Below are 12338 nucleotides of genomic sequence, written 5' to 3' on the forward strand. Positions count from 1 at the left end.
ATTTATGTGTGTGTGTTTGTATGTACATGTGTGTGCCAGTTAAAATCCCTTCATTAAATCTGTGGCACACTTGCTCATTTAGATTTACACCGTAAAGCTTAGCCAAGTAATCGACGTATTGTAGTTTGAAAACACTAGCAAGTTCCTGACCCACTATGTCAAGGGTATTGATTTTTGGCAGGCTTGCAGACCGAGGTGCAAAGACGTATCTTGAGTGGGCTGAGAAACAGTGTACCAAGGGCTTGTGGCACCAATTTGCAGAACCTTGCATTGGTTTGTGTCTCCTGGGTTTTCTGACACTTTCCATTGAAACGGGTATCTGTGCTGCAGGGAAGAGCAACAGACTTCTAAGTTAGACAAAGCACTGTTAGCTATCATTGAAGTCCCCCTGTATTTCTCATCCATTATTACTGCAGTTCACTTTTCCAGCTAATCTGAAAATGGAAAGAACAAAACCTCAAAACCTGTCTTATGATTAGCTAGTTGCCATATCAGTCCATGCATCCTCTGCCAGCCCAAAAGAGAACAATGTGAGTTTTCCAAATAATTCTTCATGGGGTGGAGAAATAATGAATTTACAACAGTGTTCTGTGTACACTTTGAAAAATTGGGACTGCTCGGCCCATTACAAATTCAACGAGATTTTCAGATTGTTTACTTATTGCTGTTGCGAGCGTCAGGTGGGGTTGACTCATCATTTTTAAACTAGTGTTTGTTAACATGCACCAGTCCAGATTTATCAAACCTAGATAAGTATTTTGAATAATGTTCAACCATATTATTTTTGTTCCATGTTTTTTTCTGACAAAACGAGCTCTTGTTACAGTTGTCTCTCCATAGATATAAATGAGAGAGCCGTTCACAACAATTGCAGGTGTTGGATAGTAATTGAATGTTTCTCCCCTTTCTCCCCAGGTTTCATCCACACTTGCGGAGGGACTTTAAAAGGGAGGAATGGGACGATAGAGAGCCCAGGGTTTCCATATGGATATCCGAATGGAGCGAACTGTACCTGGGTGATTGTAGCCGAGGAGAGGAACAGGATTCATATAGTGTTTCAATCTTTCGCTGTGGAGGAGGAATATGACTTTTTGTCTTTGTATGACGGGCACCCTCATCCGGCTAACTTCAGGACAAGGTAAGGGAAAGCCCTCAGGCTGTGCACCTTTGAGGCTATGTTTAATGACTGGTAGGCAGCGGGAGACAAGAGATATGAGGGATGAAGGCCTTCAGTGATCAGCTTCGAGTGAGAGTTCGTCTTTTATGTACACACGACAATGAATGCTTGTTCCTGTCAGTGAGTTGTCAGGCAGTCAGCAGCAGTGTTCATAAATGCAGCATGCATGCTCCCTTCCCTCAGATGGCTCCGCATAAAACTGAAGGGTCTGACAAGGTGAGAGAACATTCTGGTTTGTTCTGATTCTATCTTAAAGACTTATTTTCAGATTTGACGTCAAAGGGATGACAAACAAATGCTTTTTTTTTTTACATTAAACAAAAATTGATTTGAACATCAGTGCAAAGTATGGTGTTGACACAATGAATAAAGTCTATTTTGAGCATAGAATTGAAAGAATTTAGAGCAGTTCAAGATATATAGGGAGTTGGGATGTTATAAAAAGCTGATGACATACGGATAGATATATAATTTGGATTTCAGAGGATGGACGCCCACATTTTCATCATCAGCATCAATGGCCCCAAAAAAAGCCCAGGCAACATTTCTGTCTAAATAGACCTGCTTTATCAGCTTGAGTGGCTTGCAGGTGAGCTTTTGTTGTCGCTGCTTTATAATCTCTCCAATACATCATTGTGGGGGATGGAGATAGAAAGGAACATTAAATTTAACATTTATGATTAGGCTTATCATACCTCATCTACTAAACATGCAATCAAATGTTCACTGGGCACATTTTCATCATTCACATGTAGTCTGGATCAGGATATGTCATGAGTGGTTTATAATCTCTCTGTCTCACTCTCTGTCTCTCTCTCTCTCTCTCTCTCTCACTTTTCATCGTCACAGTTTCTGGCAGAATGTAGATTAGTCATTTTGAGATTGATTTGGCTCTATATATCTCTAAATAAAGTAATCACTAGATTTGTGCTATGTTAAAACAACCCTGCATGTGTGTGTGTGTGTGTGTGTGTGTGTGTATAATATATATACATAAAATATAAAACTTTACTTACTTTACGCTGCCAAGTTGGCAATCATAACTTGTATATACTGCCAAGTTGGCTATCTTAACATCTTGACTATCTAGTTGGCTATCTACATCTAGTATCTTAATATTCTGCTCCTCATTTGTTGAGCACTTTTGTCAACACCATTGACAGTTTCCGAAAAAAAAAAAGAAGCAAAAAAAAACGTTGTTTTTTTTTCGGAAACTGTCAATGGTGTTGATAAAAGTGCTCAACAAATGAGGAGCGGAATATTAAGATGGATGTAGATAGCCAACTAGATAGCCAAGATAAGTTAAGTAATAAGTAAGATAAGTAAGGTAAGATAAGTAATAATTTACTTGAATCACTGGATTATATATACGTATATTTAAATAAAATCAAATGATTCAAGTAAATTATTACTTCATTATTTTGCTCCTTATTTGTTGAGCGCTTTTCCTATCATTGAGTGTTTCTTTTAACAAAGTTACATAATCCAGTGATTCAAGCATCGGCTAAATGGCTGTAATGTAATTATTGTAAGTCGCTTTAGATAAAAGCGTCGGCTAAATGACTGTAATGTTATGTAATGTTATATGTATATATATATATATATATATATAAACTGAGTGCTCGACAGTGTGTGAGGAGACATTCTACAGCCGTCAGCTGCAGGCTAGGCATTGTTTTATAATCAGCTTCATAATAATGAAAGTCAGTGTTTCTGCAGTGATTCAGTACTTTGGTATATGAGTCCCAATGAGTGAGACAGTTAGGCTGGACAACAAGATTTTCACAAAATATCAAAGATACTGAAATACTGTAGGTATGAAAAAAGTGTGTAAATCTCATATTCTCATATGTCTCAAAACACACTACTTTACAATTCAACTGGGACCTAAACTGTTTTGCTATTTTAAAATGTTTTGTTGTGAAGCTCAACCCTGCGGCTAAAGTGCAGTTGGCAAGCTGTTTGTGTGAATAATGGGTTGTTTATTTTAACAATTCCACTTCTGTATTAATGTCAGCATAATTAAAAAAAATAAAAAATCTCTTGCAGATTTTTTATTTTTTTCCTGGCAGAACAGGTTTTAATTTTCCCCACTATCAAACCAAATAACTTCAGTGTTGCCCCGATTGTAGAACCGCTCTTAGGGATGGAAGATCTCCTGTCAAAGCTGATTGAGGATGTAAGCTTGTCCAACGCTTTTTAAAATGGCACCTTAGTGTCTGATTATCCACTTGTATTCACAAGCATACTACCCCAGAGGTGAGAGTTGGATGCAGACATCAATATGAAGAACTAAATACAGCAGTTTCTCTACGTTCATTGGCATGACTCAGTCTCAAGGAAAGAACTGAGCCAGGTCAGATGCTATTACAACAGAGGCTGTATAGAGAAGAGTGATGGATGAAGGGCAGGTATTCAAGAGCTGAATCACTGTTGAGACTTCGGCAGCTGAATCACCTCAGCTGCTTGTACAGTCTTATGTTATGTAATGCTGTTTTTCAAGGTCGGACCCATACAAGAGTTGACTGCATGGATGACTCCACATAATTTGCTGGTACAATTGATACGACTCTTACAATGAAACGATAAGAATTACAGTTTCACAGCCTACGATCAGCTCCAGGGCTATTTTGACCTTGTCTTCACAATCCAGCGGAATTTTTTTTCTTGAAGTTTACTAAACTGTACAATTTTACCCTTTGCTCTTGTTGTTATGATGGTCTAATTTATCAGTCCTAGACAAGTAACTGACATTCTTCACACAAGAAGACTTATCAAAAAATGCTTTGGTTGATACTTAAAACATCACAAGTGTACAATAAAGAACTGAGTATTGAAATGCAAATGATTTTAAAGAAGTTAAAATATTGTAAAACACCACAAATCTGAGGTACTTCTGTATGCAGTCTACTGTTTGATGTGTATAAATTGCTTTTTAGCTGCTGTTTCCAATATACGTACCGTCGGAATCTAAAACATAATTTGTGCTTTGAATCCTGCATCCTTTGCTTCTTTTATTTCATTCCCATGGGTGCAAGGCGTATACACACTAAGGAGTGAGGGGAATACCATTCAATTTAAGAATGAAATATTATTCCCATGGTCAAGGACAGTCCAATCGCCATTTGTTAACACGAACAGCATTGTTCCTGAGCCATGAATTACATGAGTACTAACTGAACTTTTAATTTCTACAAGGTATTTTGTGAAATACAGAGCTGCTCCATAGGGAATGCATTTGTGACAATTGTGAAGGATAGAGCACCTTTGCATATAACAACCTTTTTATCTACTTAGGGTAAAAAAAATTCTGTCTCCCGCTGAAAAGCTTTTCTATGCTGCATCGTAATGACTTCATATTCTGTTTTTTTTAGCATTCAACTTTTTGCGCTTTAATAACCACATGAAACAGCATTTAGGGCGTTGTGAGCCTCGACAGTGTGACGTGTCTTTGAAAGAAACAGATGGTTGGGGTGGAATTTTAATAAGGGGCGGGCAGCAGGTTTGATTGACGTTCTACAGTACATGAACTCCAACCATTGTTATCATAAATCACATTACTGCTGGACAATTTTCTTGATGCCTGCCCACGTGTTTAAAGAGATGCAGCTATGAATTTGATGCCTTTTCCAGGAAGAGAAGAAAAAATGATTCTTTAAATGCAAATAAACAGAGCAATCTTTTTTGGTGTGTTTTGATAATAGACACATGAGAATTTGGTGCAAATACAAGGAATAAAATGTACTCTTTAAAGAAATACTGTTTAATTTTTCTATTAATTTAGCAAATGAGACATAATGATTTTTTTGTGGACTGGAAGTTACACTTGCTACGAGGTGCAATAAAAATGAGCACAGTATGTTTCTTTTTTTTGGGGGAGGGGGGATTTCCCCCCTCTTTTTTCTCCCCAGTTGTATCTGGCCAATTACCCCACTCCTTTGAGCCGTCCTGGTCACTGCTCCATCCCCTCTGCCGATCCGGGGAGGGCTGCAGACTACCACATGCCTCCTCCGATACATGTGGAGTCACCAGCCGCTTCTTTACACCTCACAGTGAGGAGTTTCACCAGGGGGACGTAGTGTGTGGGAGGATCACGCTATTCCCCCCAGTTCCCCCTCCCCCTCGAACAGGTGCCCCGACTGATCAGAGGAGGCGCTAGTGCAGTGACCAGGACACATACCCACATCCGGCTTCTCACCCGCAGACGGCCAATTGTGTCTGTAGGGACGCCCGACCAAGCCGGAGGTAACACGGGGATTCCTCTAGCAATGGACGACATGTATTTTGTTGCATCCTCAACCAACAACAAGCCTTTGCTGAATAAAAAAACCCTCTAAAATCCAGTGTTCATATCTATCATGCCTAGTAAGCGAGCGTCATTTCCTGTGCATGAATAAAGGATCACGTCTCATTCGCGGGTATCGCTACAATGCTGCCCGTGCCTGTCAAGCCAGAGCAGACCATTTGAGGCAATGGCAGTGGAATTAAGTAGTGTGTTGAAGCACCAGAGATCTCAATTTGTTGTGTACAGAGTTCAGATCTTAGTATGTTAATAAAATACATTTATTTTGGTCACATAGTGTATTGGCTATAGGAGATTGATGCAATCACTGTTGACATCAGTACCCTAGACACCTTGTTTTCACTGTGCATTTTGTCTGCCACCGGGCACGAAACCTGGAAAATATCGGCATTGCTTTATGGCACACATAGTAGGTATAAGTATAGCAATTTTTCTTTTTAATACCTTGTCTGTGAACATAGCGCCTCTTCTTCTGAGATAACCTTTTGAGCTTTGGCTTGTGAATAAAATTTTCCAATCTCTTTGCGATGCTTTGAAGTAAAAAAAAAAAAGAAGACCTTTGGGACAGTAATGTTAAAGATGTACCCGAAATCCCAAAATTTACCTGGTGCCGCTTTAAGGTGTTAACAGTGTGCTTATGAGATAGTCAGTATGCAATTCAGGAGAAAACAATCTGGCCAAAAACATGGAAACATGGAGGATAAGCAGGACTTATTTTCACACAAAGACAAAAAAAGAACTCAACTTTTTTCTTTTCCTGATCCGAACCCTTACTCTGAATAGCAGCGCCATTCTTTGTGTTTCAGTCACATTCTTTTTTTTTTTGATGAATTGGAGGATTTCATCACAATACTGGGCTAGTGTTGCGTAGCGACAGAAAATGATAATTTCATGACAGGAACCCTGCGGTGCCTCAAGGGCCCAGGTGGTTTGCTGGCAGAGGATCTGCTGTGCACATATCAGTCCCTCCAAAATAAGATTCACTCAAAGTAAAAAAAAAAAAAAAGCTGCTTTTTTTTTTGGCCTTTTGTTTTCATACACGCTATTGAACTTTCACATGGAGCGCGACTTTCCCATTCTCTCTTCTTCCTCTTCCTTTTGCCATATGGAAATTAGTCTGTTTCCATGTGGTAAAACTGGGATGTTTCTCTTTCCTCTCTTTCTGTCTTTGTGTGTGATGTGTCATTTGCTCAGGTGGAACGTCAGCTGGGGAAAACAAGACAGCCATCTCACTGCAACCTTTTCTACTCTGCTTTTCCTTTCTTTCAGTGCACTGATTATTAATAGAAACTTAGATAGAGATTAAAGAGTCAAGTCAAGCCTTTTAATTTATTAATTTCCTTAATTAATTACAGCTGAAATCCAGAAGGAAAAATGACAAAAGCCACACTGAATTTTTAACATGAAAAAGGATCGACACGTGCATGATGGACCTGATTAGCGTGTCTCCCCAGTGAACTATGTATTCTCTTTGCTCTGTGAAGTTTTTGTTACCTCCATTCCTTTCTGTGAGAGTTGATGCCGCTCTTACATTGTGCCAAATCCTCTTCTGCTGGAAAATCGTTGGTAGGCACACTCATTATCATGTCAAAATTATATGGTGAGGGGTGCCTGGGTGGCGTGGCAGTCTATTCTGTTGCCTACCAACACGGGGATCGCTGGTTCGAATCCCTGTGCTACCTCCGGTTGGTCGGGTGTCCCTACAGACACAATTGGCCGTCTGCGGGTGGGAAGCTGGATGTGGGTATGTGTCGTGGTCACTGCACTAGTGCCTCCTCTGGTCGGTCAGGGCGCCTGTTCGGGGGGCGGGGACTTGGGGGAATAGCGTGATCCTCCCATGCGCTATGTCCCCCTGGCGAAACTCCTCACTGTGAGGTGAAAAGAAGCGGCTGGTGACTCCACATGTATCGGAGGAGGCATGTGGTAGTCTGCAGCCCTCCTCAGATCAGCAGAGGGGGTGGAGCAGCGACCGGGATGGCTCGGAAGAGTGGGGTAATTGGCCGGATATAATTGGAGAGAAAAAGGGGGAAACCCCCCCCAAAGAAAAAAATAAATTATATATTTATGGTGAGAAATGGTAAAGGAGGAGAGGAAGAATAATAAAGTCATTTAGCATTTCCTGTACACATAATTGTCTCATTAAGGTGGTGTTTTTACTGATGTTTTTTTGCAATTACACTGGAAGGAAGATAATTGGATGCCGTGTTAATAACAGCATGCTATTTCATTTCTTACGCTTAGGATAAAGAGGGTACACATATGAATGTGTCACTCCTTGTTTGAGGGAGTTAACAAAGAGTAAACTCCCTCAATCAGAAAGCCAAAGATGAACGCGTAAACCATGCAACAATGAAAATATTGTAAGAGAAAACAAAATGTTTACAAAATCCCACTTGAAATCATTTGCTCGCTTAACAGTAGTTCCTCTTGTAAAAGGTAAGAATTTTTGAATACACAATCTGATTCAAACTTTATCCAGAAAATATATGCACATCCATCTCCGTGCAGCAGGCAGCCAGTGCGCCTGAGTCTGACTGTCACCACTACAAGGTTTACTGTTACGCCATGCAAACTTAATTTTCTGCTTTAATGCATTCTTAACACAAGAAGGTGAGGCGAGTGACTGAGGGAAGGAAACAAAACAAAAGGCTTTTTTTTTTCTTGTCAAACCACCAAAGTTAATAAACACAGCAGAGTACATCTTTTGACAATCTTTTGTTCATGAAGATTCATTTAATAATTTTTCATCAAAATGTAAATTCTCCTTTCTGCTTTTGAATTTCTGAACACCGAAGTTCCTGTTATGTTTTATACTTAAAAGTCATGAGACTGAGTTACTTTATTCTGCTAGTTTTAATTGTATGCTTGCATTATATTATCCTCAGTGGAGTTGTGTGAGGGCACGTATGTTCAAAGCATAACGTGAGGAGCGCTACCAAGCCCGCCACGCACTTAGCAATTCTCACACATGAAGTTAAGCTACGGATTTCAGCTTAACATTCATGTATTTTTGCACAGGTTCACATTGGGAAGGTGGGCCTGAAGCAGAGGGAAATCAGCCATTCTCTTTTTGACAGGAGCATTTCACGTTATATTTAACAAAAAAAAAAAAAAAACTTCAGTTAGAAGCAAAAGCAAAAAAATATCCATCTGCTTCCTCTCCACTTTCACTCAATTGTTTCTTCATTTGCCTACTTATATATATATATATATATATATATATATATATATATATATATATATATATATATATATAATGTCCATTATCTAAACCGCTTATCCTGCTCTCAGGGTCGCGGGGATGCTGGAACCTATCCCAGCAGTCATTGGGTGGCAGGCAGGGAAATACCCCTGGACAGGCCACCAGGCCATCACAGGGCCTGTCACAGGGTGTGTCTATATATGTCTATATATATGTGTGTCTATATATATATATATATACACTACCGTTCAAAAGTTTGGGATCACCCAAACAATTTTGTGTTTTCCATTAAAAGTCACACTTATTCACCACCATATGTTGTGAAATGAATAGAAAATAGAGTCAAGACATTGACAAGGTTAGAAATAATGATTTGTATTTGAAATAAGATTTTTTTTACATCAAACTTTGCTTTCGTCAAAGAATCCTCCATTTGCAGCAGTTACAGCATTGCAGACCTTTGGCATTCTAGCTGTTAATTTGTTGAGGTAATCTGGAGAAATTGCACCCCACGCTTCCAGAAGCAGCTCCCACAAGTTGGATTGGTTGGATGGGCACTTCTTGCGTACCATACGGTCAAGCTGCTCCCACAACAGCTCAATGGGGTTCAGATCTGGTGACTGCGCTGGCCACTCCATTACTGATAGAATACCAGCTGCCTGCTTCTGCTCTAAATAGTTCTTGCACAATTTGGAGGTGTGTTTAGGGTCATTGTCCTGTTGTAGGATGAAATTGGCTCCAATCAAGCGCTGTCCACTGGGTATGGCATGACGTTGCAAAATGGAGTGATAGCCTTCCTTATTCAGAATCCCTTTTACCCTGTACAAATCTCCCACCTTACCAGCACCAAAGCAACCCCAGACCATCACATTACCTCCACCATGCTTAACAGATGGCGTCAGGCATTCTTCCAGCATCTTTTCATTTGTTCTGCGTCTCACAAACGTTCTTCTTTGTGATCCAAACACCTCAAACTTGGATTCATCCGTCCACAACACTTTTTTCCAGTCTTCCTCTGTCCAATGTCTGTTCTTTTGCCCATCTTAATCTTTTTCTTTTATTGGTCAGTCTCAGATATGGCTTTTTCTTTGCCACTCTGCCCTGAAGCCCAGAATCCCGCAGCCGCCTCTTCACTGTAGATGTTGACACTGGTGTTTTGCGGGTACTATTTAATGAAGATGCCAGTTGGGGACCTGTGAGGCGTCTGTTTCTCAAACTAGAGACTCTAATGTACTTATCTTCTTGCTCAGTTGTGCAACGCGGCCTCCCACTTCTTTTTCTACTCTGGTTAGAGCCTGTTTGTGCTGTCCTCTGAAGGGAGTAGTACACACCGGTGTAGGAAATCTTCAATTTCTTAGCAATTTCTCGCATGGAATAGCCTTCATTTCTAAGAACAAGAATAGACTGTCGAGTTTCAGATGAAAGTTCTCTTTTTCTGGCCATTTTGAGCGTTTAATTGACCCCACAAATGTGATGCTCCAGAAACTCAATCTGCTCAAAGGAAGGTCAGTTTTGTAGCTTCTGTAACGAGCTAAACTGTTTTCAGATGTGTGACCATGATTGCACAAGGGTTTTCTAATCATCAATTAGCCTTCTGAGCCAATGAGCAAACACATTGTACCATTAGAACACTGGAGTGATAGTTGCTTGAAATGGGCCTCTATACACCTATGTAGATATTGCACCAAAAACCAGACATTTGCAGCTAGAATAGTCATTTACCACATTAGCAATGTATAGAGTGTATTTCTTTAAAGTTAAGACTAGTTTAAAGTTATCTTCATTGAACAGTACAGTGCTTTTCCTTCAAAAATATGGACATTTCAATGTGATCCCAAACTTTTGAACGGTAGTGTATATATATATATATATATATATATATATATATATATATATATATATATATATATATATATATATATGACACACCCTGTGACAGGCCCACTGCCAAAAGTGAAAAATCAGCAAGCACACCATTTTTTGTTTTTGTTTTTTTGTGGAGGTTTTTCTATTTTGAATGTGCTATATACCTGAGAGCACAAAGTCCCAATTATACCACAGCACCACTATGCAAAATAAGTAACTTGTGGGGGACTAAAGGATAAATTATACTTTGTCTGCACACTTGTGAACTAATTCTCCATTTTTGAAATTGAGATGATAGTTAAAAATGATCTAAAATGTGTACATGTGGTGTTTATCATCAGTATTTGTACCATCTGCAGAACTACTCTGGCAGTGTTCCCATGAAACGACACAACACACACAAGAGGGGCATAACTTTGGCTGACAATTCGCCTGGCTCACTCCACATTACATTTATCTTAACAAATTAAGAAATGCAATTTTTTATCCGTTCTCAACTCATTTCTTTGACAGCAAGAAAGGAAGAAGGAATTAATTGATAGGACAATTTGACCTTTAATACTGCAGTTATTAAAACAAAATGTCAGTGTCTGGGGCTTCTGTAATGAGTCAGGACACGTCAGTGCAAAATAAGTCTATTAATCATCCCCCTGGTATATCTTTTTTTCTCTATGCTAAGAAGAGCCAGCAAGCGGGAAAGCCATTACTCACTTTAGTTGGTAACGGGTATTATTTCTGCCATTAACAACAAGCATAAAGGGAAAGTGTTCACTTAAATTGTTATTTACCAGTTAAGATCAATCAAACATACATTTTCTCTCTCTCTCTCGCTCTCTCTCTCTTTCTCGCTCTGTCTGTCTCTTCTTCCTTCTTCCCCTCTGTTGATTTCTCCTCTTTGCCAGGAGAGACAAAGTGATGGATAGAGGTATAGCGACAAAGGAGTTTTGAGAGAGACAAAGACGCAAAGGAACAGGCACATTGTACCAGAGAGAAGAGATGGAGCATGCTAACAGTGAGCGAGAGGGCGGCAAAGTGACAGGAAAAAGGAGAAAAGGGAGCGGGAGGTAGCAGGACAATAAGCTAGTTCGTGCAGCACACAGAGGGAAAGACAGATGGAGGTAGTGAGACAGTGAGTCAGACAAAAAGAGGTACATCATCTTTCTCGCTCTCTCTCTCTCCCTCTGTGTGTGTGTGTGTGTGTGTGTGTGTGTGTGTGGTGTGTCTCTCTCTCCCTCCCTTTCTCTCCCTGTGTGTGTGTGTGTGTGTGTGTGTGTGTGTGTGTGTGTGTGTGTGTGTGTGTGTGTGTATGTGTGTGTGTATGTGTGTGTGTGTGTCTTTCTCTCTGTCTGCCTGCCTCTGATTGGCTCTAACCCTAACGAAAACTTGCGTACTGGTAGGTAGGCTACTCGTTAATGCCATTTATAGGCACGCTAGTTTCTCTCCTCTCTGCTCTCTGTGTTTCAACGGGGGCGGGGCTCAGCCCCCCCCCACACACACACACCCACACACACAGTGGAGCAGAGGAGAGACGGGACCAGGTGAAGTGAAGATGGCGTTACTCGGGTTGACGACAACTGTGTTCGTTACGTTACTGTAAGTGCAATAAAAGCGTCACACCGACCCTCTGGTGTAACGTTTATGTGTGAACCCGGCAGCAACAACACACAAAATAGAAAAACGTCACACTTCATAACGTATTGTATTCATAATACGAGGTATGGGCTGAGTCAGGTTGACTTGCCATTCGGTCCGGACTTTGGGAAGCCCTGATCTATATGTAAAGATGTGGG

General features: G+C 40.2%; 1 protein-coding gene across 1 annotated transcript in view; it reads left to right on the forward strand.

Moving 5' to 3' along the window:
- The window catches only part of LOC130118211 (CUB and sushi domain-containing protein 3-like), a 473370-nt gene that overhangs the window by 21768 nt on the left and 439264 nt on the right, over window positions 1-12338 (forward strand). Inside the window, 1 exon segment of the mRNA XM_056286604.1 lies at window positions 916-1138. Within this exon segment, the coding sequence (XP_056142579.1) occupies window positions 916-1138 (223 nt within the window).

Source organism: Lampris incognitus, chromosome 9 (assembly GCF_029633865.1).
Source record: "Lampris incognitus isolate fLamInc1 chromosome 9, fLamInc1.hap2, whole genome shotgun sequence".
In the NCBI taxonomy this organism is placed as follows: domain Eukaryota; kingdom Metazoa; phylum Chordata; class Actinopteri; order Lampriformes; family Lampridae; genus Lampris; species Lampris incognitus.